Below are 26,824 nucleotides of genomic sequence, written 5' to 3' on the forward strand. Positions count from 1 at the left end.
GCATGTCACCAGACTATCTTATTCCTCATTTTTCTTTGAGGCACTCTAATAATAACCGTACACGTAGAGTGCATCTGTTCTCATATCCTTCCATAAAATCTTGTCATTACAAAAAGTTTCTTGAGAGAACTTTCTCATTTCAGGCCGCTAAATTAAATTCATGGCTAGGAAAAATAATGTTAGAGGCTTCTTCTTCTTTAGATTTCAGAAAATTGTTAAAGACACAATTATTCGATAGGCTGGTATCTTAATGTATGTTGTTATTTTAACTTGTTCTTCCTTTTTTAACCAGATGTATTAATTTGCTTGGTTTTACTATTTTATCCGTTGTATTTTTATGTATTGTATGTATTGCCCCTGTTGTGAGCCGCCTAGAACCCTCCCGGTATGGCGGCATACAAAAATAAAATTATTATTATTATTATTACTAGCTTTATAGCCCGTTACATTAACGGGTGCTAGAATATATGTGTGTATCTGTCTTTATTTCTTTCTCTCTCTGTCTCCTTAGCCGCTTTCTGTATTTCTGTCTTTCTTTCTTTTGGCTGTCCACCACCCCTTTGCTTGTTCCCCCTGTCCATTCTCCCTTCTTTTTACCTCCCCTGTGTCCACCACCATCCCTTCACTGTTCCCCTTATCCAGCAGCAGCCCTTCTCCCTTTGTTTTACCTCCCCCCTGTCCATCAGCACCTCTTCCTGCTCCCCCTGTCCAGCAGTAGGCCTCCCTTCCTTTCCCCCCCGTCCATCTGCACCTCTTCCTGCTCCCCCTGTCCAGCAGTAGGCCTCCCTTCATTCCCCCCCGTCCATCAGCAACTCTTCCTGCTCCCCCTGTCCAGCAGTAGGCCTCCCTTCATTTCCTCCCCCCGTCCATCAGCACCTCTTCCTGCTCCCCCTGTCCAGCAGTAGGCCTCCCTTCATTTTTCCCCCCCTGTCCATCAGCACCTCTTCCTGCTCCCCCTGTCCAGTAGTAGGCCTCCCTTCATTTCCCCCCCCCCTGTCCATCAGCACCTCTTCCTGCTCCCCCTATCCAGCAGTAGGCCTCCCTTCATTTCCCCCCCCCTGTCCATCAGTACCTCTTCCCGCTCTCCCTGTCCACGGGAGTTAGTACAGGCCCGGTCTCTGCCGTTTGTTCTTTACTCGGATAGAGAGTCTTTGCCGCCCCCCCTTCACTTCCCGCGGGCCCGACTACGAACCTGGTGATTCCAGCAGCATGTGCAGCAGTTTTCACACGCTGCTTCGAGTCCTTCTACTGCCCTGATTTATTCGGCACGTCCCTGATGACATCATCAGAGATGCGGCAGAGTAAATCAGGGCAGTAGAAGGGCCTGAAGCAGCGTGTGAAGACTGCTGCACACGCTGCTTGAATCACCAGGTTCGTAGTCGGGTCTGCGGGAAGGGAAGGGAAAGGGGGGTGGCAAAGGACTCGGACTCCTCTAGTCTGTCGCAGAGGGCGGCCCTGCTCCATTTCTCAGTTCGTCCTGGAGAGGGGGGGCAGGAGACGCTCTTTGTGCCCCAGTCCCGGCTTGTGGAGGCGATCGTCGGCTGGCTGGGAGCGGCCTTGTGGAGGTGATCGTCGGCTGGTGACATAGTATGCGCATGCACAGTCTCGCCAGCACAGTGCGACAGATCAGATCTCAGGGAACACGCGGTGAGAGTGCGCATGCGCGGCTAGCATTTTATTATTATAGATTTCTTCTCTCTCCATGTCCACCATCTTCTTCCTGCAGCCTTATCTGTCCTGTATAACAAACATCTCCCTTCTATATCCTGTTCCTTTCTTCTCTCCTTTTTCTACTTCTGCCCTCATATTCAGCATTTTCCTTCTGTGTGTGTGTGTGTCTTGTCCTGTCCTGCATTTCATCCTCTTTCTCCCTGTCCCTCCCTCTCCCCCTCTGATCAGCATTGCCCCTCTGTGTCTCTGTCCCTTCTTCCATGGCCACCATCTCTTATGTCTCCCAGTCCCTCACCCCCCCCTGAGATTAATATAGCGCACTGTTGCTTCCCACCCCTCAACTCCCTCAGTATGACTCTCTCATGGGTCTTCACCGTCTTTCTCCTATCCAGCACAGAAGGAAGGAGCGGGCTTGGGGGATCCGCAGTCCAGCAGCCCGTGCGCAACTCTCTCATGGATCTCCAGCATCTTTCTCCTATCCAGCACGAAAGGAAGAAGTGGGCTCAGGGGATCTGCAGTCCAGCAGCCCATGTGCTGTTCCACAGCATGCCTGCCGCACAGCATGCCTGCCAGCACGCAACTTCCACCCGGGTCTCACTCGGTCACTACCGTCGCTCACCAATGCCTTAGAGCAGGGGTGTCCAACCTGCGGCCCCAAGTATTTTGTGTAGCCCCGGTCAAGGGCGATGCAGTGTTTTTCTCTATTGCCCCCAGGTGTTTAGCATCTTGCCAGCTCCCTCCTCTGTCTTGCTGCAGCATTTGTGCAGCCCCAGAAACATTTTTTTGGGCCAATGCGGCCCAGGGAAGCCAAAAGGTGGGACACCCCTGCCTTAGAGCATCAGTGTCAATCATGCATGTGCATGGGAGGCAGCGGACGAAGATTGGACGGCGGGGGCCATCGGGAAGAGAAAGGCCTGGTGCAAAAAGCCAAGACTCGTGGCAGGTGGAAGAGAAACATGAGGTGGAAACGGCTTCGCAGGGCTGGCAGGCTGGTGGAGCTGGCTGCCAAGACAGGGGCTATTCCAAACTGCGATCTGGCTCAATCACAGTTCTGCTGACCTCTGAGCAATGCTCAGCACTGTGGGAGTTTGGAAGGCTGCCAGTGGAAGCGCTGGACCGCCGTGATTACAAAAGGGGGGGGGGGCAGTATTCGCTCCATAAGACACACTCTTATTTCCACCCACTTTTGTGAAGAAAAAAGTGCGTTTTATGGAGCGAAAAATACAGTCTAACCTGCCTAGAATTATGGTATGGTGCTGGATAGAAAGTTTTAAATAAATAAATAAATAGGAAATAACTGTGGGCAACTTGCCTCAGACTTCAAACGAAAAGCTGTTAGCTAAATTTAGATAAACAACCTTTCAGGTACCGACAAGTTTAAGCCCTGTTTATTGAGAGCTTCTATACTGCTACTAATGACTGGGGAGTCAATTCAGAGCGGTTTGCATGAGCTTCTGTAAAGGTGTTACAATACTTGGGCTCTACACAGAGTTACAGGGCCTTCTGTAGTGGTGTTACAATACAGAGCTATTAATACCAGCATCATTATGCCATAATCAATCATCCTACTTATATGCAGAAAGCAGGATCCAGATTTAGTTATTTTATTTAGTTATATATCACTTATATCCTAAGTGGTTTACATTCAGGTACTTTATCATATTTCCCTATCTGTGTACCTGGGGCAATGAGGGGATTAAGTGACTTGCCCAGAGTCACAAGGAGTAGCGAGGGATTTGAACCCAACCCTTGCGCCACACACTCACTTTCCATTTGTCTGTCCTGAAACTCAAGACCTTTCAAATTTCCTAGGCTTCACATCTATCTACGCTTCCCTCTACTAAGCACCAGGAGGTACCAGAGCAAAGTGAAAGGAAAGGAGCAGCAGGGACACAGCAACACGGCAAGGGGAGCACTGCAGAGGGACATGAAGGAATGGAGGGGCAGAAGAGGACTCCGGATGGAGAGACTGCCCAGAGGCTGAATGGTCCAGAATCAGCAGGGGCAGCAAGCATCACCTTATCTTTCGGAGGTAAGAAATGATGTTCTTCTTAGAGAGGAGTGTTGATGTTTCATGGGACTGGAAGGCCCGAATGCAGGATTTGAACCTCAATGCTCTGAATTAAGTTTGCAATGCTGATACTTAGGCAAAGTGAGTCACAAGCAAAATGGTAGAAAGAACAGTTAATAGTACTATACCCATAAGTCCAATAATTCTAAACGCATTTTAATGGGAAAAAGCCTCTTTGACTAAGTAGTTTGGTCAGAGAGGTGCTCTATAAATACATACAGTAAAAGCATTAACTTTTAAAAACGTCACACCTTCTTATCGACTTCTGCATTGGCTACCGATGGAGGCGTGTGTGAAATTTAAGTTTGGCTGTTTTTGTTTTAAGGTTTAATTTGGATTAGCTCCTAAATAATAATAACTTTATTCTTCTATACCGCCATAATCTTGCGACTTCTAGGCGGTTTACAACTGAAGAGAGCTGGACAACCAGCGATAGAGAAATGACAGTATACAGAATCTTAGAAATGCAGCAATTATAATATACAGTTTGTTTAGAAATTCAGAGAGGTCCTTTTTGATGAAGTGGTGAATTACATAACACTGTTTGTTTAGAATTTTTTCAGGGAGGAACATATTAGGTAAAAGAAAAAGGAAAAAGAGAGAGGTGTAGTTGAAGTTTAGTTGACATATTTGTCGAATAAGGCAGTTTTTATGGTTTTTCTAAAGGCGACGTAGGTCAGTTCAGCTCCATTTGTGTTGTTGGTACTTAAAAGTTCTGTCCAGGAAGGTTTTGTATTTACAGCCGGTAATGCTTGGATATGCGAATATATAACTGACCTTTTTTCTTTTTCAACCAATAGACATAAGAGAAGCTCACACTTGAATTTTGTTTCTCCACCAGTTAGAGGATGTCAACTTTATTTTTTTTTTTTTATAATTCTTTATTCATTTTTAAACTTTCAGCAAGTGCACAATATAAGTAATGCATAGATTTACTAACATCACTTGATAAATCTATCAAGATCATAACAAAGGTATATATATCTAAACCCTTCTTCCCCCCTCCCTTTCCATACAATTATTTAATTGAATCAATCTTTGTCATATTTCTTTATTTATTTTTTTTCATTTATATAAACCCTCCCCTTTCCCTTCCAATCATAAATAATGTTAAGAAAATGGTGTTTATTCATTACAAAACAATGTCAATGGCCCCCATATTTCATTAAACCTTTTATAATTTCCATTTTGTATTGCTATTGAACGTTCCATTCTATATATGTGACATAGTGAATTCCACCAGAAATTAAAATTAAGTCTTGTGTGATCTTTCCAATTTGTAGTAATATGTTGCATGGCAACTCCTGTCATAATCAATAAAAGTTTGTTATTACTTGCCGATATCTGACTCTTTTTCCTCATAGATATGCCAAATATCATAGTATCATAAGTTAATGCAACAGGATTATCTAATAAAGAATTTATTTGATCCCAGATCGAATTCCAAAAGGCTAATATATAGGGACAGAAAAATAAAAGATGATCCAAAGTCCCTACTTCAAGCTTACAATGCCAGCATCTATTAGACATTGAACTATTTAATTTTTGTAATCTAACAGGGGTCCAAAATGCTCTATGCAAAAGAAAAAATCAAGTTTGTCTCATAGATGTAAACTTTAAAAAATATCATCAACATCTTTTCTCATATCAGGCAGCATTATGGGGTAAAGATCTGGAACAATTACTTATGCTCACTAATACTTATGGGGAATTTAGGAAACACCTAAAAACATGTCTGTTCCTGAAGTACTTAGATAGCCGATTTGTACAATCTTATTCCACAATAACTGATCTCTAGAGCTGTTAGTCACTAGCTTTTAACTTTGTTAGTTTTACTCAATTTGTAGCATTTTTAATCATTGTAAACCGCAAAGAACTTCACGGTCCTGCGGTATATAAACTTTTTATTATTTTTATTATTATTATTGGTGGTTCTACATTTGCACGGTTGCATGTGCATGGAACATGTATGATTACATAATTGACATGTGGGTAGGGCCGTCATCAGCAGGGCAGATATTATGTGTGTGTAACACACACAGCATCTGTGCCCATTTAAAAAAAAAAAAAAGTTTCCTGCCCCGAATAGCTGGGTGGCAAGAGGCTGCTTTTGGTGCTTCCCCTGCCTCTCAGCTGTTTGGCCTTTCCTTACCCTCCAGGGATTCAAGAAAAGGTTGGATAAGTTCCTCCTGAACCAGAACGTACGCGAGTAAGGCTAGTCTTAATTAGGGCACTGGTCTTTGACCTAAGGGCCGCCGCGGGAGCAGACTGCCGGGCGCAATGGACCACTGGTCTGACCCAGCAGCGGCAATTCTTATGTTCATATGTATATCTTACAAGTAGTGGCATAGTAAGGGGGGTGGGGGGTGGACTGCCTCGGGTGCCATGTAGGTAGGGGCACCGGCACCTCTCCACTCCACCCTGCACAACACGTCATGCTTGCGCCATCCCTCCCTCCCACTCCTGTAGATCTTCGCTTGCGTAAGGAACTTCTCCTACATGTTGCTCATGCCAGCCTGGTTCCCTGGGCAGAAACTGGTGCCAGAAATGGTATTCAGTGCTGATGAATCAGAGAAACTGTAGCACTGAAAGATGTCCTGGGGAAATTTGACAAATTGAACAGTAGCAAATTGCCTGGACCGGATGGTATACATCTCAGAGTGCTGATACAGCTGAAAAATGAACTCGCAGAGCTATTATTAAACCGTAATTTATCTTTAAAATCCAGTATAGAAACATAGAAACATAGAAGATGACGGCAGAAAAGGGCCACAGCCCATCAAGTCTGCCCACTCCAACAACCCTACCCCCTTGAATTTACCCCCCTAGAGATCCCACATGTGTATCCCATTTCCTTTTAAAATCCTTCACGCTGCTGGCCTGAATCACCTGAGGTGGAAGTTCATTCCAACGATCGACCACCCTTTCGGTGAAGAAGAACTTCCTGGTGTCGCCATGAAATTTCCCATCCCTGATTTTCAGCGAATGGCCTCTTGTGGCAGAGGGGCCTTTAAAAAAGAAGATATCATCCTCCACCTCAATACGGCCGGTGATATATTTAAACGTCTCTATCATGTCTCCTCTCTCTCTACGTTCTTCAAGTGAATATAGCTGCAATTTATTCAGCCTTTCTTCATACGGGAGGTCTTTGAGTCCCGAGACCATTTTGGTGGCCATTCTTTGAACCGACTCAACTCTCAGCACATCCTTTTGGTAATGTGGCCTCCAGAATTGTACACAATACTCCAGATGAGGCCTCACCATGGATCTGTACAATGGCATTATAACTTCGGGCTTCCGGCTGATAAAACTTCTTCGGATGCATCCCATCATCTGTCTTGCCTTTGATGAAGCCTTCTCCACTTGATTGGCAGTCTTCATGTCTTCGCTAATGATCACCCCCAAATCACGTTCCGCCTTGGTCCTAACTAAGGTTTCACCATTTAGTGTGTAAGTTTTGCATGGATTCCTGCTGCCGAGGTGCATGACCTTACATTTTTTAGCATTGAAGTTTAGCTGCCAAGTCGAGGACCAATGTTCCAATAGAAGTAGGTCCTGCGTCATACTGTCTGGTAAAGTGTTCTCACTTACTATGTTGCATAGTTTGGCGTCATCGGCGAATAATGTGATTTTACCCTGAAGCCCCTGAGTCAGATCTCCCACAAATATGTTGAAGAGGATCGGGCCCAAGACCGAGCCCTGAGGCACTCCACTGATCACCTCCGACGTTTTTGAAGGGGCACCATTTACCACCACTCTCTGAAGTCTACTGTTTAGCCAATCACCGACCCATGTAGTTAACGTCTCTCCCAGTCCCATTGATTTCATCTTGTTCAATAGTCTGCGGTGCGGAACGCTATCAAAAGCTTTACTAAAGTCCAAGTAAACGACGTCCAGGGACTCACCCACATCCAGTTTCCTTGTTATCCAGTCAAAGAAACTAATCAGATTGGATTGGCAGGACCTGCCTCTGGTAAATCCATGTTGGCGGGGATCCCGTAGATTCTTCTCGTCTAGGATTGTATCTAATTTATGCTTAATTAGTGTTTCCATGAGTTTACTCACTATGGATGTGAGACTTACCGGTCTGTAATTCTCAGCCTCTGTCCTGCAGCCCTTTTTGTGGAGTGGGATTACATTGGCTGTTTTCCAGTCCAAGGGGACTTTTCCCGCCTTCAAGGAAAGATTGAAGATCACAGACAATGGCTCTGCCAGGACATCACACAGCTCTCTAAGCACCCTGGGGTGTAGATTGTCCGGTCCCATGGCACCGGAAGACTGGAGGGTGGCCTAGGTAACACTGATTTTTAAAAAGGGTTCCAGAGGTGATCCAGGAAATTATAGATCGACAAGTCTGACACCAGCAAAATGGTAGAGACTATTATAAAGAACAAAATTACTGAACATGTACATCGGCATGGAATAATGAGACAAAGCTAAGATGAAAATGTAATAATGCTTTTTTATTGTTCTTTGGTATGGTCGCACCTTGAATACTGTGTATAGTTCTGATCATCATATCTGAAAAAAGATATAGTGGAATTAGAAAAGGTACAGAGAAGGGTGACAAAAATGATAAAAGGGATGGAACGATTTCTCTATGAGAAAAGGCTAAAGTGGCTGAGACGGCTCAGGGGTGATATGATAGAGGTCTATAAAATAATGAGTGGTGTTCACTCTTTCCTAAAATACTAGGACTAGGGGGCAAGTGATGAAGCTACTAAGTAGTAGATTTAAATCAAACCGGAGAAAATATTTCTCCATTCAACATGTAATTAAACTCTAGAATTCATTGCTGGAGAACGTAGTGAAAGCAGTTAGCTTCGGAGGTTTAAAAAAGGTTTGGATAATTTCCTAAAACAAAAGTCCATAAGCCATTGTTGAAATGGTTTGGGGAAATCTACTGCGTATTCCTAGGATAAGCAGCCTAAAAATCTGTTGTACTCTTTGGGATCTTGCCAGGTACTTCTGACCTGGGTCGGCCACTGTTGGATCCTGGGCTTGATGAGCCTTCGGTCTGTTCCAGTAGGGCAACTCTTCTATTCTTTTGCCATCTGGTTTCTATATATCTCTTAAAAGGGCAGAGGTATGAGAAGAGAGATTGTGATGGACGGCCTTCCTTCCCTCTCTCTTTCTTTCCCAGGTGACTTGTCCTCGGATACTCATGGAGACCTTTCCATAGCATCGAAACTAGTTCCTGCAGACAGTCTGTGGACAACAGAGAAGGACGGTGCAGTGAGATTACGCATGGGGCAGTCAGGACCTGGGGCAGAGCCTCCCATCACCATACACCAGCTCTTCCAGCAGACCCTGGAGCGTTACAGCAACCGACCGGCACTGGCTGTAAAGAGAGATGGACAGTGGAAAACCACCACATACTTGGAATATTACCAGGCGTGCCGGGCAGCAGCTAAAGGCTTCCTAAAGGTGAATCTATTCCCTCTTCCACCCTTCCCTTTCTCCGTAGAGATATATCGTAGCTTCCTGAAGGTAAATCCACGTGCCTTCTTTCCTTTCTTAGTAGCAGGAAGAGTATAAAGCTTCCTTTAGATGCGTCAAAGTGGTCTCTTCTTGTTATTGACATAACACAAATGAAAAGCCAAATGTCTGTCATAGCTTAATTCCATGTTGTAGGATTTATAGCATAGTAGACAGCAAAAAAATATCACTTGGCTCATCTTTCCTGCCCACACTGTTGAGTTTCTCATCCCTAACTTGTTTGGGAGCTGGAGAAGATGCAGAAATGTTTCTTTTCAATTTGTCCTAGTGAATTGCAGAGAGCTCTGGTAGGCGTCAAGCGGAGCCATTTCTTTCCTTTTAGGAGAAAAGTTTTTTTTTTTAAAAAAAAGGAATTATAAAGGTTTAAAGAAGAGCAATCAAAGTGATTAAGGTGGTGTCCCGCAAACTTTCTCGAGCCGCGGCACACTAAACATAGTGGCCGTGGCTTGAAGCATCTGGAAGGGTGCGGATGTTACCATAATAACATCACGCGCATGTGTGGCATCATCATGTTGATGTCTGCGTATGCGCGAAGGCCCTCCAGACGGGCCCTGAGACACCAGTTGAGGGGTGTCAGAAGGGAGAGGATTCCGGAATTCCAAAGAGTAGCAACATTCCATGCGGAATCCCAAACAATAGCAAGATTCCGGAATCCTAAAGAGTAGCAACATTCCATTCAAGGTGCATCTGCCAACTTGCAGTTCAAATTCCTTAAAAAAGGCAGGGCTGCAGTCCCAAATCAGGGGGGAGGGCACAGTAAATGAAGTGTCATTCTGAATTCAGAATCCAGGACGTTCTCTAATGCTGCTGTTTCTCTGTGATCTCTCGTAGCTTGGTCTGCAGCGTTTCCATGGTGTTGTAATCCTGGGCTACAACTCCCCGGAGTGGCTCTTCGCAAATATTGGAGCCATTCTGGCCGGGTGAGAGCATATTTTGTCTGCCTCTTGCTTACTTAGCAGCATTGGCATAGCTAGGATGAGAGGCGGCCGGAGCGGTGACACCCCTCCCTCGCTCCCCCCACCCCCATCTACTCCTTCTCTTCCCCCATAGCTCTTAACAACCCGAACCTACTAGTCGCATCAAGCATCGGATCTTCCTCTGATGTCACTTCCTAGGCACGGGTCCAGGAAGTGATGTCAGAGGAAGAACTGACACTGGTGCAAGGAGCAGGTTGGAGTTGCTTCTCACGCCATGAACATTCGAGGTACGAGGGAAGGGAAAGGGCGTGCATGGGTGGTTGGGGGGGGGCGGGGAAGGAGCAGGGGGAGGCAGAGAGGAGGATGGGTCCGGTGCCAGGACAGACAACCCCTCCCCCCTTTACTATGCCACTGCTTAGCAGTCAGTGCATACAGGCAGGGACATGATTGGATATAAGATCTGAGTTCTCTGTTTATGATATAGGAATACTCTCTGTTCTGCCCCCTATGGCATGGAGGCATAAGAACATAGGAATAGCCATACTGGGTCAGATCAACAGTCCATCAAGGACAGCAGCCCATTCTCACGGTGGCCAATTCAGGTCCTTAGTACCTGGCCAAAACCCAAGGAGTAGCAACATTCCATTCAGAATCCTAAAGAATAGCAAGATTCCGGAATCCCAAAGAGTAACAAAAGATTCCGGAATCCCAAAGAGTAACAACATTCCATGCTATTAATCCAGAGCAAGCAGAGGCTTCCCCCATGTCTTTCTCAATAACAGATTATGGACTTTTCCTCCAGGAACTTGTCCAAACCTTTCTTAAAACCAGCTACGCTATCCATTATTACCACATCTCCTGGCAACGCATTCCAGAGCTTAACTATTCTCTGAGTAGAAAAACATTTCCTCCAGTCTTGTAGTTTCCTGTACTTGGCTCTTTCAAAGCACATGTTCAGCTTCTTGTGTCTTATGGAACTCTTTCTCTTGCTTTGTTTGTTCTCTAAGCATGCTAGGTAGTACCCCCCTTTTATCTCCATTAGTGCTGCCCCAATCTGGGAAAACATTTTAGATTCAATTCGATTTGGCCCATTGAATTGATTTTTCGATATGATTCGATTCACTTTCAATGGGCCTCCCAAAGCAGCAGTAGCGGCTACCAGGAAGAGGCAGTTTCTGGCCTGCCCTGCCAGGGCTTCTGTCTCTTGCATTATCAGTGATGTGGCCGAGGGAAGGCCAGGAGCAGCTTGTTCCAAGTGCTGCCTCTTCCTGCCGGCCACCACAGCTGCCGCCGCTGCTTTAGGAGATACAGAGATATGTCAGGACTCACTCAATCAGTGAAATTAATTAGTGCTAAAATGGCTGGGAACTGAGTCAGCCAAACTAGTGAAGGGATTAAAAGATGCATATTTGCATGACCAGAAAAAAATGTGGGAATTGCTCAAACAGCACTATGGCAGCTCAGAAGCTATCCAGAAGGCATTGATGAAGAGAGTAAGGAATGTTCCAAAGATAATGACAAGTTACAAGAATTAGGAGATCTCCTTCAGGAACTGGAAGCAATCATAAGAACATAAAACTTGCTGATGCTGGGTCAGACCAGTGGTCCATCGCGCCCAGCAGTCCGCTAATGCGGCGGCCCTTAGGTCAAAGACCAGTGCCCTACTAGAGTCTAGCCTTACCTGAGTATGTTCTGGTTCAGCAGGAACTTGTCTAACTTTGTCTTGAATCCCTGGAGGGTGTTTTCCCCTATAACAGCCTCTGGAAGAGTGTTCCAGTTTTCCACCACTCTCTGGGTGAAGAAGAACTTCCTAACGTTTGTACTTAATCTGTCCCCTTTTAACTTTAGAGAGTGCCCTCTTGTTCTCTCTACCTTAGAGAGGGTGAACAACCTGTCTCTATCAACTAAGCCTATTCCGTTCATTATCTTGAATGTTTCGATCATGTCCCCTTTTTTCAAGGGAGAAGAGGCCCAGTTTCTCCAATCTTTCACTGTACGGCAACTCCTCCAGCCCCTTAACCATTTTAGTCACTCTTCTCTGGAGTAGTACCATGTCCTTCTTCATGTACGGTGACCAGTGCTGGACGCAGTACTCCAGGTGAGGGCATATCATGGCCTGGTACAGCAGCATGATAACCTTGTCCGATCTGTTCGTGATCCCCTTCTTAATCATTCCTAGCATTCTGTTTGCCCTTTTTGCCGCTGCGCATTGCGCGGACAGTTTCATGTGTTACTTGGATACATCTTGGGGCCTAAACGAGACCATTAGAAAGCTGCTGTATAACATAAAAGACAGTGTGTGGTGCATAAGAACATAAGAACATAAGCAGTGCCTCCGCCGGGTCAGACCATAGGTCCATCCTGCCCAGCAGTCCGCTCCCGCGGCGGCCCAAACAGGTCACCTGTCTGAATCACCAGAAGGGGCCCCCTTGCCACCCTGGTTTCCCATTGAAGTCCTATCTTCCCATCGAAGTCCTAACCCTCCGGTTTTGCACATGCACGACCTGGTCGGGTTTATATACTTATTTCCTGGATACTTCTCTCAGTATCCCACGATCCCTTTATCCCTCAGGAATCCGTCCAATCCCTGTTTGAATCCCTGTACCGTACTCTGCCCGACCACCTCCTCCGGCAGCGCATTCCAAGTGTCCACGACCCTCTGGGTGAAAAAAAACTTCCTTGCATTTGTTTTGAACCTATCTCCCTTCAGTTTCTCCGAGTGCCCCCTCGTACCTGTTGTCCCCTTCAGTCTGAAGAATCTGTCCCTATCCACCCTCTCTATGCCCCTCATGATCTTGAAGGTCTCTATCATATCTCCCCTGAGCCTCCTTTTTTCCAGGGAGAAGAGCCCCAGCTTATCCAACCTCTCGGCGTATGGGCAGTGTTCCAGCCCTCTTACCAGTTTCGTCGCTCTCCTCTGGACTCTCTCAAGCACCGCCATGTCCTTCTTGAGGTATGGCGACCAATACTGCACGCAGTATTCCAGATGCGGACGCACCATCGCTCGATACAATGACATGATGACTTCCCGCGTCCTGGTTGTGATGCCCCTCTTTATGATGCCCAGCATCCTGTTGGCTTTTTTCGAGGCTGCTGCGCACTGTGCAGATGGCTTCAGTGATGCATCCACCAGCACACCCAAGTCTCTCTCAAGTCTGCTGTCTCCCAACAATGCCCCCCCCATTTTGTAGTTGAACAACGGGTTCTTTTTCCCTATATGCATGACCTTGCATTTTTCCACATTGAAGCGCATTTGCCATTTGTCTGCCCAGTCCTCCAGCTTCTCCAGGTCCCTTTGCAGGTCCTCACACTCCTCCCTGGACCTAACTCTGCCGCACAGTTTGGTATCATCTGCAAATTTTATGACCTCGCACTTTGCCTCTTTTTCCAGGTCATTGATAAATATGTTGAAGAGTAACGGCCCCAGCACCGATCCCTGTGGCACACCGCTTGTGACTCCCCGCCAGTCAGAATATTGGCCCTTTACTCCAACCCTCTGCAGTCTACCCGACAACCAGTGCTCGATCCATCTGTGCACATCTCCTCCCACCCCGTGGTTCCACAGCTTCCTAAGCAGTCTTTCATGTGGCACCTTGTCGAAAGCCTTTTGAAAATCGAGGTAAATGATGTCGATGGGTTCCCCATTGTCCACCCGACTGCTTATTCCCTCAAAGAAGTACAGAAGGTTCGTTAAGCACGACCTTCCCTTACAGAATCCGTGCTGGCTTGTTCTCAGTAGACCATTTCTTTCAATGTGCTCGCAAATGCCGTCCTTGATCATAGCTTCCACCATCTTCCCTACAATTGAAGTCAGGCTCACCGGCCTGTAGTTCCCAGGGTCACCCCTCGATCCCTTCTTGAAGATAGGTGTGACATTTGCCAATTTCCAGTCCTTTGGTACCTCTCCAGTTTTCAAGGATAGGTTACAAACATGCTGGATTGTGCCCGCTATTTCCTGTCTTAGTTCCTTCAGAACCCTTGGGTGGATCCCGTCCGGACCCGGTGATTTGCCGCATTTTAACCTGTCTATCTGTTTGAGGACATCCTCCTTACTTACCTCTATGTGTTCCAATTTTTCAGCCTGTTCCCCACTCATGAGTTCCTCTGAGTCCGGTATATTAGATGTGTCCTCTCTCGTGAAAACCGACGAGAAGAACGTGTTCAACCTCTCAGCTACCTCTTTATCCTCCTTAATCACTCCCTTCCTATCCCCATCGTCCAACGGCCCCACCTCCTCTCTCGCTGGTCGTTTCCCCTTTATGTAACTGAAGAATGCCTTGAAGTTTTTTGCCTCCCTGGCCAGCCCCTCTTCGTATTTCCCTTTTGCTTTTCTAACCTCTCGGTGGCATTCTTTTTGGCATTTCCTGTGCGCCTGGTGGTTTTCCTCCGTTGGGTCCTTTTTCCATCTCTGGAAGGATACTTTTTTGTCATTTATTGCCCTCTTTACTTCTGCTGAGATCCAAATCGGGTCCTTTGACCGCTTGTTCTTGCAGCCTTTCCTGAAATTGGGGACGTACATTTTTTGTGCTTCTTGCAGGGTGTCCCTGAATAGGGTCCAGGCGCTTTCCACCGTCTCCATCTTAAAGATATTTCTGAGCTTCTTCCCCACCATTTTCCTCATAGCAACATAGTTCCCTTTCTTGAAGTTGAGCGCAGTTGTTGCGGTCCTCCTTACTATGGGTGTCCCCCTTTCTAATGTGAATCTGATCGCATTGTGGTCACTGTTGCCTAGTGGTCCTCCCACTTCTACCCCGCTTGCAGGCCCCCCTAATCCGTTCAGGATGAGGTCAAGAGTAGCACTCCCTCGCGTCGGTTCCCTGACCAGTTGCTCCATGAAGCAGTCCCTCACAGCTTCTACAAATCCTGTTTCCCTAGTGCAGTTGGAGTGACCCGTACTCCAGTCTATCCCCGGGTAGTTAAAGTCCCCCATCACTGTTACATTTCCAGTCCTGCACTCCTGTCTCAGTTCAGCTTCCAAGTCGTGTCCGACTCCTTCTGGCGTACTAGGTGGGCGATAGTACATCCCCAGTTTTATGTCTGCACCCTTGTTTCCCGGCAATTTGACCCATAGCGATTCCAGCCCCTCTGCCTTCTTTGCCATATCCATCCCGACTGAGTCGATAGAGTTCTTTATATATAGTGCTATGCCTCCTCCCTTCATGTGGGTCCTGTCCCTCCTGTAGAGCTTGTACCCCGTCAGCGCCACATCCCATTGATTCTGCTCTGTCCACCATGTTTCTGTAATTCCATTTATATCTAGGTCTTCCCCCTTGGCCACGACCTCTAGTTCACCCATCTTGGCCCTGAGGCTTCTTGCATTTGTGTAGAAGCACCGCAGGTCTCGTCGTTTTTCCTCCACCTCTGCATTCACCTCTGCATTCACCTGGGCCGCCTCTCCTGTTCCCTGTACTTCTGCTTTGCCCTCCGCCTTTACCCTTGTAGCTTTCAGCTTCCCCACATTTCCGCCACTCCACTTCCCCGCTTTTCCTCTGGGTTTTCTTGCCCCCACCTGGGCCCCGGCCTCCGTTCGATCCCCCTCGCCTTGTTTAGCCCCTATAATGCCCTCAGCTTTCGCTTTCTTGCCATCCAGTCCCCCTGTGTCTCCATGCCCCTCAGTCTCCTCCTTCTCCCAGCAAGCTCCCTTTACCTGTTGTTTCCCTCGCTGTCTGATCATGAGATCCACCGGTCCCTCTACTTCTTCCTTGCAGTCAGCCCTTTCAGTATCTGTTCTGGATACTGTTGTCCGAAGCGTCAACATCAGATCAGCTGTCGGCTTTCCCCCTCTCCTCAGTTTAAAGCCCTCTCGATCTCCTTCCTCACATTGGCAGCCAGTAGTCTAGTTCCCTCTGTGCTCAGGTGCAGGCCATCCCGCCGGTAGAGCTTACTCTTTCCCCAGAAGGACGTCCAGTTCCTCACAAAGTGGAAGCCCTCCTCCTGGCACCATCTCCTCAACCATGCATTCACAGCCTGGAGGTCTGCCTGCCTCTTTGCATCTGCTCTCGGTACAGGTAGGATCTCTGAGAATGCTACCCTCCGGGTATTCCGCTTCAGTTTTCGTCCCAGGACCCTGAACTGGTCAGTCAGCGTGGCCATGCTGAAGTTCCTCCGGCTCACATCATTCGTTCCGACGTGGATTATCACCGCTGTCTCCTCTGTCTCTGCTCCATCCAGGATCCTCTCGATCCTATCAGAGACGTCTCGTGTCTTGGCCCCTGGGAGACAAGTCACTAGCCGGTCCTCCCTTCCTCCAGCTACGTGACTATCTACCTCTCTCAAGATCGAGTCTCCTACCACAATAGCAGACTTCCCTTTCCTCAGCAACCTCCTCTGTCTCAGGTCCGTGTCCTCGGTGTAGTGTGGTGTCTCACCCTCGGGGTCTCGGTGAGTCACGGTCTCCTCCTCTTGTGTGGTTCCTCCGCTAGGTCCTTCCTCGGTTTCGCCTTGTGGATCCTGGGTCTCGTCTGCCGACATCCGTCTGTGCAGCTGCTGGTCCTGTCCTTCCACCTTCCTATAGGCCTCCTCGATGAATTTCTCGAGGTCCCTCACCTGGTCCACAATGAGGCCTGCTCCGTCTGTGTCCTTGGTTGGCCAGCTCGTCTCCTCTGTGTTGCGCAGTTCCTCCAGTCCCTCCAGTTCCTGGACCTTGACCCTCAGTCTGCCGACCTCCATCCTCAGGCTTTCCAGTTCCTGACACCGACCGCATATGTATGCCCGCCTCCCGGAGGGGAGGTAGTCATACATATGACACTCGACGCAGTAAACTGGGTAGCTCTGCTGGGTTCCTGTAGCCTCCATTTCTTTCTCCTTGTTCCTACGGTCCCTCGGTGGTTGAGAGTGGCTTTCGGCTTGCAGCTAGCTGAAAGAGTAGAGAGAGAGAGAGAAGGATGACAAGCTGAAGGGTTGAGAGAGAGAGAGAAGAATGAGAAGCCTAAAAGTTAGAGAAAGAAGAAAATAGTGAGAAGAAACAATTTTTTTTTTTTTTTGTTAAAGTTAAAGTTAGGTTTGTTGCTGGGCTGCCTGGGCTCCTTCTCAAGGCTCCTTCGCAAAGGCGCTCTCGCTAAGGCGAGCGCCTTTACCGCTCGCCTTCGCCGCGCGCCGAACGGCTGGGCGCCGTTGGCTCCCTTCCTCTTAAGGGGAGCCCGGGCCGATGCGACCTGTGACGCGCGGGGGTGGGCGGAGCTAACTCTCGCCGCGCGTCACAGGTCGCATCGGCCCGGGCTCCCCTTAAGAGGAAGGGAGCCAACGGCGTAGTGGTTAGAGCTACAGCCTCGACACCCTGAGGTTGTGGGTTCAGATCCTGCACTGCTCCTTGTGACTCTGGGCAAGGTACTTAATCCCCCTTGCTCCAGGTACATTAGATGGAGTGGAAAAATGCTTGAGTACCTGAATCATTTGTAATCTGCATAGAATTGTAGGATTTGCGGAATATAAATTATGAGAAAAAGAGAGTCATCATTAGGAACAAAATATACAGAGGACAATCACAGTCATCTTGAAGCTTATCCAAAATTTGGCAAAGAGGAGAAATGATCTTAGCTTCATGTTTGATGTACCTGGAGCAGGAAAGACAGCTACTTCCTGAATGAAAAGCCAGTCAAGAAGTGTGCAACACCAGGAAACTTAGGGCTAGATTCACTAAGGATTACGATCGTGTCCCAACCATTTTGCGACCCGATTCACTAACCTCGTGGCTGGTCATCCTCCGATCCGATCTGCGCATGCAAATGAGGGGAAACTAAAGAAGGCACACCGATAGAGCTGGCTGATCCAAAAACAAGTGACTGGTAAGGACCAGTTGCTTGAGCAAAAACCCTGCTCTCTGCCTCGATTCTACTTCTCTACTCTCTGCCCCGACTCTGTGGTTTTAACCCGTGCTGCAGCCCCGCTTTCAACCAGTGGCTTAAAACCACGGGCTCATGAAAGTTTCCAGCTTGATAACAACAAAAGGTTTCGAGCGCGGTGAGCACTCGCAGACCATCTACAGGCAAAGGAGATGGTCTGCCCATGGACCAGGATCGCTGGAGAGTGATCTGTGCGGTCGGTGGGGGACGTGATTACAATCGCCCTCATTTGCTTGAGGGCGCTTCGTGAATCAGCCCCCAGCCACGGATCCGATCTGATCTCTGGCCTTAGTGAATCTAGCCCTTGTACACCGTCTGACTGTGCTCCTATAGAAAAAGTAGAGGATCCCTATACATAAGAAACCTCATCCTCTCATGAAATGTAAAGGTTTTAAGGAGAAACCATTATCTATCTATAGATAGATAGATAGATAGATAGATAGATAGATATAAAATCAGATGTATCTGTGTGTGTGATGGACCATTGGTCTGACCCAGTGAGGCATGACTCTGAAACGCATGGAGAGATTTCAACCAAACTTGGTATACATATGACTTACTAGCTGGGAAAAAATACTGGGGGTGACGTAAAAATTGTCCAAAAAGTCAGATATTAGTGTCTAATCCATAGTTTTTGGGCTCCCTGAGATGAATACTGACACTTCCGATGCCGTTTAAGTCCAAGTTCAGCCCCATTCTTGCTGCTAAAAATGAAGATCTCCACGAAATAAACAATCAAATACTTCCCGTTTTACCTGGCATAATCACTCAATACAATATCATATCTATCGATACCATATACCATACAATATACTATCGATACCAGAAGATTGGGATCAATAAATATCCGGGCAACACCGGGTGAAAATAATACAGAATTTGTTAAAAATGTTGCTGTTCATCCAAGCATAGGGTTAAAGACTGTAAAGCAGCCATGAAGTGTACAGACTGTGATAGTGACCCACAGGTCAGCCCTTTACACCATGAGAAGACCAGCCTCAGAGTCAAGTCACAGCGGGAAGAAGGAAGCAGAGCAATCGTCACAACCAGTGGCGTACCTAGCATATGTGACACCCGGGGCCCATCATTTTTTGACCCTCCCCCCCCATCTGTATGAAAAACATGATTTTTAGTAACAATCCATGAGTACCTAGGAAAAGGCAGCATCTTACATATGCAGTGAGCAGTACATCAATAAACCCATTGTAAAACTAAACAAGCCAGACTAGTACAGATCAATCCTACACAGTCAATCCTAACTGAAAACCATGTCTTTCGAACACACAGAACACAGAAAACACCTTCATCTAGTATATAATCACAAACTAACCCCTCCCCCTTTTTCAAAACTGTGGTGTGGTTTTTAGCCTTGGGGGTAACAGCTCAGATGCCAACGCTAAAAAACACTCTACAGTTTTGTAAATGGGGAGATAGAATAAAAATACGTAGACAAAGGTTAAACTAAAGCACCAAGAAGCTGGACTCTGCATACAATGCAACACCACAGAAACAGCTATGCATCTCCCCTAAAGCAAAAAAATAAATAGAATTTTTTTTTACCTTGTCTTCTGTGGTTTCTGCTTTCCTCATCTTCTTGTCACTCTCTTCCTTTCATCCACTGTCTACTCTCTCTCTGCCCCTTCTATATGGCATCTTCTCTCTTTCTATTCCCGTTCTAGAAACTTTATGCATCCCCTTCACCCCCATTAGTCTGGCATCCATCTTCTTCCCTTCCCTCCTCTGATGGTCTGGCATCTCTCCTCTCCTCTTCTTCCCTTCCCTCTTTCACACCCACATGGTCTGCCATTTCACTCTCTCCTCTCCCTTCCCCCCACTTCCATCAGCATCTGCCCCCTTTCTCTCCCTCCAACCCAATTCCATACAGTATCCTTCCCCCTTATGTCTCTTTCCCTGCAATTCCATCAGCATCTGCCCCTTTCTCTCCCTCCACCAAGCTTCCATACCACCCTGACTCCCTTTCTTACTCTTCACCATGATTCCATACCACCCTGACCCCCTTTTCTCACCCTCCACACCCTTCCATACCACCCTGATCCCCTTTCTCACCCTCCACACCCTTCCATACCACCCTGACCCCCTTTCTCATCCTTCACCATGTTTCCATACCACCCTGACCCCCCTTTCTTACCCTCCACACCCTTCCATAACACCCTGACCTCCTTTCTCTCCCTTCACCAACCTGCTATGCTCCTTTCTTTCTACATCCCAAATCAGCAATGTCCCGTGATGACTGCTTCTGCTCCAGATGGAAGAGGTAAGTGATGTCGGAGGGGGCTGGTCCGGCAGACGCAGGGAGTTGCGGCAAGATCCCGCGATGACAGCAACTGCTGGTCCACCACCCCCCCAATGTCATTTAGCTCTTCAGGAACAGAGGCGGTAGACGGCGCAGTCATCGCGGGACCTTCGTTCACTTCAGTGCGGCTGCTGACTCTGCTCTGTTATAAGTACGGCAGCCGCGCTGAGGTGCCGTTTGGAGCAGTGCGGGAGGTTCCGGATCCGGCCGGCTGTGCACTCCCTTGTTGCATGCATCCGGGGTGGACCGCCCTCCCTGCCCCCCCCTTGGTACACCACTGGTCACAACTAAATGTTACTCCAAATTGTACAGCAGTGAATGGAGAAGGCTGTCATGGAAGGTCATGCACTAGTGGTGTGCCTCAAGGTTCTGTTCTTGGGCCTGTTCTTTATAACATTTTTATAAATGATATTGCTGAAGGGTTGTTGGGTAAGATTTGCCTCTTTGCAGATGATACCAAAATCTGCAAGAGTAGACACGCCGAATGGTGTGAATAACATGAAGAAAGACCTGGCGAAGCTTGAAGAATGGTCTGAAATTTGGCAACTAAAATTTAATGCTAAGAAATGCAAGGTCATGCATTTGGGCTGCAAAAACCCGAGAGAATGGTACAGATTAGGGAGTGAAGAGCTTATGTGCACGAAAGAAAAGCGGGACTTGGGTGTGATTGTATGTGATGATCTTAAGGTGGCCAAACAGGTTGAAAAAGTGACGGCGAAAGCTAGAAGGTTGCTAGGTTGCATAGGGAGAGGTATGGCTAGTAGGTAAAAGGAGGTATTGTTGCCCCTGTATAAGACTTTGGTGAGACCTCATTTAGAATATTATATACAATTCTGGAGGTCACACCTTCAAAAAGATATAAAAAGGATGGAGTCAGTCCAGAGGAAGGATAATAAAATGGTATGTGGTCTTAATCATAAGGTGTATGGGGACAGACTTAAAAATCTCAATCTGTATACTTTGGAGGAAAGGCAGGAGAGGGGAGATATGGTAGAAATGTTTAAATACCTACATAATGTAAATGTGCATGAGTTGAGTCTCATTTGAAAGGAAACTCTGCAATGAGAGGGCATAGGATGAAGTTAAGAGGTGATAGGCTCAAGAGTAATCTAAGAAAAGGGTGGTAGATGCATGGAACAATCTCCCAGAAGGTGGAGGAGTAGCTCTCTATGTAAAGATCGATATCCAAGCAACCGATATGCAAGGGATCTGGGGAGAGGTGCTGCTGTTGGGAGATTTCAACCTGCCGGATGCGGACTGGAATGTTCCATCTGCGGAATCAGAAAGAAGTAGAGAGATTGTGGATGCCTTTCAAGAGGCTCTGCTCAGACAAATGGTGATGGAACCCATGAGAGAAAAAGCAATATTGGATCTGGTCCTCACAAATGGAGAGAGTATCTCTAATGTTTGAGTGGTGCTCACCTGGGAAGTAGCGATCATCAAACGGTTTGGTTTGATATAACAGCTAATAAAATGGGAGAGTATCTGAGGAAAGAGCTGCTAGGATGGGAGGACATAAGAAAAGTGGAAAAACAATGGTCTACGCTAAAAGGCGCGATAAAAATGGCTAGGACTTTTATGTGAAGAAAATAAATAAAAACAAGAGAAAAAAGAATCCGATATGGTTCTCCAAACTAGTGGCGGAGAAAATAAAGGCAAAAGAGTTGGTGTTCATGAAATATAAAAAAACCTAAGAAGAGTGCAGAAAGGACTACCGGGTGAAACTGAAAGAAGCCAAGAGAGAGATATGTCTGGCAAAAGTGCAGGTGGAAGAACAAATGGCTAAAAATGTAAAAAAGGGAGACAAAATTTTTTTCAGATATATTAGTGAAAGGAGGAAAATGAAAAATAGAATTGCTAAACTAAAAGATGCTGGGAACCGATATGTGGAGAGTGATGAGGAAAAAGCAAACGTGCTAAACAAATACTTCTGTTCTCTGTTCACGGAAGAAAATCCTGGAGAAGGACCGAGATTGTCTGGCAAAGTGATGCGAGAAAATGGAGTAGATTCTGCGCTGTTCACGGAGGAGAGTGTTAGTGAGCAACTTGAAAAACTGAAGGTGGACAAAGCGTTGGGACCGTACGGGATCCATCCCAGGATACTGAGGGAGCTCAGAGAGGTTCTGGCGGGTCCTATTAAAGACTTGTTCAACAAATCTCTGGAGACAGGAGTGGTTCCTGGGGATTGGAGGAGAGTGGATGTGGTCCCTATTCACAAAAGTGGTCACAGAGATGAAGAGGGAAATTATAGGCCGGTAAGTCTCACTTCAGTTGTTGGAAAAATAATGGAAGTGTTGCTGAAAGAAAGGATAGTGTACTTCCTTGAATCTAATGGGTTACAGGAGCCAAGGCATCATGGCTTTACAAAAGGTAAATCATGCCAAACGAGCCTGATTGAATTTTTTGATTGGGTGACCAGAGAGCTGGATCGAGGACATATGCTAGATGTAATTTACTTGGATTTCAGCAAAGCCTTTGATACAGTTCCTCATAGGAGGCTGTTGAACAAACTTGAAGGGCTGAAGTTAGGACCCAAAGTGGTGAACTGGGTTAGAAACTGGTTGATGGACAGACGCCAGAGGGTAGTGGTTAATGGAAGTCACTCGGAGGAAGGAAGGGTAAGTAGTGGAGTCCTTCAGGGTTCAGTGCTGGGGCTGATCCTGTTCAATATGTTTGTGAATGACATTGCTAAAGGGTTAGAAGGAAAGGTTTGCATTTTTGCTGATGATACCAAGATTTGTAACAGAGTAGTCACCAAAGAGGGAGTGGAAAACATAAAAAAGGATCTACAAAAGTTAGATGAATGGTCTAGTATCTGGCAACTAAAATTCAATGCAAAGAAATGTAGATTAATGCATTTGGGAATTAATAATCGGAAGGAACCGTATATGCTGGGAGGAGAGAAGCTGATATGCACGGACGGGGAGAGGGACCTTGGAGTGATAGTGTCCGAAGATCTAAAGGCAAAAAAACAGTGTGACAAGGCAGTGGCTGCTGCCAGAAGGATGCTGGGCTGTATAAAGAGAGGCGTAGCCAGTAGAAGGAAGAAGGTGTTGATGCCCCTATACAGGTTGTTTGTGAGGCCCCACTTGGAGTATTGTGTTCAGTTTTGGAGACCGTATCTGGCGAAGGACGTAAGAAGACTTGAAGCAGACCAAAGGAGGGCGACGAAAATGATAGGAGGTTTACGCCAGAAGACGTATGAGGAGAGACTGGAAGCCCTGAATATGTATACCCTAGAGGAAAGGAGGGACAGGAGAGATATGATTCAGACATTCAAATACTTGAAGGGTTTTAATGTAGAACAAAATTTTTTCCAGGAAAAGGAAAATGGTAAAATCAGAACACATAATTTGAGGTTGAGGGGTGGTAGATTCAAGAGCAATGTTAGGAAATTCTACTTTACTGAGAGGGTGGTGGATGCCTAGAATGCGCTCCTGAGAGAGGTGGTGGAGAGGAAAATGGTGATGGAGTTCAAAGAAGCATGGGATGAAAACAGAGGATCTAGAATCAGAAAATAATAGTAAATATTGAACTAAGGCCACTACTGGGCAGACTGGGCTGGGGAGGGCTTCAATGGCTGGGAGGGTGTAGATGGGCTGGAGTGAGTTTTGACGGAGACTTTGGCAGTTGGAACCCAAGCACAATACCGGTTAGAGTTTTGGATTCTTGCCCAGAAATAGCTAAGAAGAAAAAATTTAAATTGAATCAGGTTGGGCAGACTGGATGGACAATTCGGGTCTTTATCTGCCATCATCTACTGGGTTACTATGTTAGAAGAGGTGGTGGAGACAGAGACTGTGTCTGAATTCTAAAGGGCCTGGGATAGGCATGTGGGATCTCTTGGAGAGAGAAAGAGAAAATGGTGACTGCGGATGGGCAGACTAGATGGGCCATTTGGCCTAATTTTCAAGATCCTACATGGCATTCTTCCTCCCCTAATCCAACTATCCTGGAATTCTTTGAAACCTGACACTATCAGAGCCGTCCACATACTCAAACTATCTTTCCCCTCGTTAAAAGGCGTCATGTATGCAGGTAAATTAGGGAAATCCCTTTTTTCAAATTCACTGAGCTTTGGAATAACCTCCCTGTCCCGCTGTGGAACCTAGGCTCATTCCAATTATTCCGAAAGCATCTGAAAACCTGGCTTTTCTCCAAAACGTAAAGCTATCTATTGAAAATGTAAAGCTAGCTATCCTCTTCATAACCTCTAATTTCTTATTATGCCCTTCCCTCATTTACCTGTAAACCGTGCTGAGCTCCATCTTTATGGAGATGATGCGGTATACAAACTTAAGGTTTAGTCTAGTTTAGTTTATCTGCCATCATGTTTCTATAAGATATGTGTAGCTAAAGTATATCAAAAAGAGCAACCAGGAAAGTAAACTTGTAGGTCATGATAGATGAGCAGAGTAACCAATCCTTTGCGAAGACAAAGTTCTTTGATATCCAGGGAGATCACAATCCCTACAACCTCTTCCATCATTTGCTGTGTCACTTCCACCCACCCTGTCTATTAATCTGTGTTGGAAAACATTGTTACCATAGTATATGCTTTACCTATTTTTTTTCCTCTCTATCTCTCTGTATCCTGCTTTCAGGGGTCTTTCTGCTGGGATTTATATGACAAGTTCCCCAGAGGCATGTCAGCATATTGCGGAGAATTGTGAAGCAAACATTATTGTGGTAGAGGATCACCAGCAGCTCACAAAAATCCTAAAGGTACGTGTGTATACCCTCTTACTTCCTTATGTCGGAATCATTATTTATTTCTCCACTGCTGCTAATAGATCAGTGTTCCCCTGGAGTGAGAAAAACACGTTCTTCATTCTTCATACTATCCCCCATGTTTTCTATCATTACAACTATACTGTTCTCAAATAGCTTGCTGCCTCAGACCAGGACTCTCTAAGCAGACTTGGCTATATGCTACAGAAAGCTAAACCTTAGCATACCAACACGCACGCAGGAAGTCCTTATAACTTTCTGAAATATACTTTATTGAATATAGTAGATGTACTCACAGTTGGTAAATTTTTGAGTATTGCTGCTGAAGGTGAAGATTTGAAGAAAAGAAGCTTTGTGGCAAAGATGAGAGAATAGTTAGACAGTAACATATTCCAAGTTCCAGAGTGAAATGCTGGATAGCTTCAGGTGAAAAGACTGGGCTGTTGCTTGCAGGGGATTGTTTATTGTTTATGCAAAATATTTGATTAAACACTTATCCAGCAGTACAAAGCGTTGTACAAAATATTTAAAAATTACAGGGAGACAAACATGTCTGCATTGTAAACATACATGTACTAAATTATTGGACAAACCTGGACTAAACAGACAAACTCAGGCTATTAAAACAATAGGAGAAGGGGGCAGAAATACAATTTTTTTAATAAAAATAATACATGAAAGGAAAGTACAATAGGAAATGGGAAAAAAAGATCAAAAAATGATTAAGAATTGGTGGAGTGGGAATGAGAAACAGTTGAAATTGTTAAAGTAGGTAGATAACTAATTATCAGTTATATGCATCCTTAAAAAGAATAGATAGAACAACATGTGACTGAGATGGATGCAGAAGTGTGACTGACCCCTAAGACAAAAGTTCCTTAGTGAATACACATAAGGCTAGGGGAGAGAAGAGAAGAGAAGAGACCAGCAGGGACAGACCTTGGCAACAGGCAAAAGTTGAAGAAGTGACCAGGAAGTATAGGAGTGAAACAAAGGACTCAAGCTTATACGAGAAGAAACGGGAGGTGATCATGGTATGTGGGCTTGTTGTATCACTAGGGCTTGCATGCATCTGTGAAGCTGACAGCTATGCCGTCGGTACTTTCATGACCTGCAGTGCCTCCCAAGACAGACAGGTTTCAATGGTGATGTCAGACTACCCATCTGGGCAACAGCAGATAGGTAGTATTGGAGGTGGAGGATTTGATGTGACAACATCCAATTTATACTGCCCGCAATCTACTTCCATATTCAAGTTTCAGTTTTATTTAAAATTTGATAAAAACATTTATGAGAAAAATTTCTCAGCGATTAACAATATAAAATAGGCATTTTGTAACATATAAACGACAGACATTAACCATAACAAACTTGAGAGAGGGGTTAAAGGGTAGAACTACAATTAGTCAGCTACGCAGACGACATCACCATACTCCTACCCTTCGATTCTCCAGACCCCACCTCAACAGAAAAACTGAAAAAAACACTAGAAGCAGTGGAAAAATGGATGGTAGACCACAAATTGAAGCTGAACTCAGACAAAACAAAATTTCTACTGCTCGAAAAGGACAAATACCTCTCCATCACAGAACTAGAAATAAATGCCACCAAATACCCAATACAGTCCACTCTTAAACTCCTAGGAGTAACGCTAGACAGATGCTGCACAATCCAGGTCCAGATCAACAAGACTACCCAGAAAGCATTTTTAATCATGCGCAATTTATGAAAAATTAGAAAATTCTTCGACAAAGAACAATATAGTCTCATAGTCCAATCC

At 46.0% G+C, this 26,824-nt stretch overlaps 1 protein-coding gene across 1 annotated transcript in view; it reads left to right on the plus strand.

Moving 5' to 3' along the window:
- Nucleotides 1-26,824, plus strand: part of LOC117356932 (long-chain-fatty-acid--CoA ligase ACSBG2-like) — a 102,682-nt gene that overhangs the window by 21,905 nt on the left and 53,953 nt on the right. The window contains exons 3-6 of the mRNA XM_033936894.1: nt 3,484-3,703; nt 8,886-9,169; nt 10,073-10,161; nt 24,918-25,038. Coding sequence (XP_033792785.1) covers nt 3,484-3,703; nt 8,886-9,169; nt 10,073-10,161; nt 24,918-25,038 — 714 coding nt within the window. The remainder of the gene's footprint in view (nt 1-3,483; nt 3,704-8,885; nt 9,170-10,072; nt 10,162-24,917; nt 25,039-26,824) is intronic.

Source organism: Geotrypetes seraphini, chromosome 1 (genome assembly GCF_902459505.1).
Source record: "Geotrypetes seraphini chromosome 1, aGeoSer1.1, whole genome shotgun sequence".
NCBI lineage: Eukaryota > Metazoa > Chordata > Amphibia > Gymnophiona > Dermophiidae > Geotrypetes > Geotrypetes seraphini.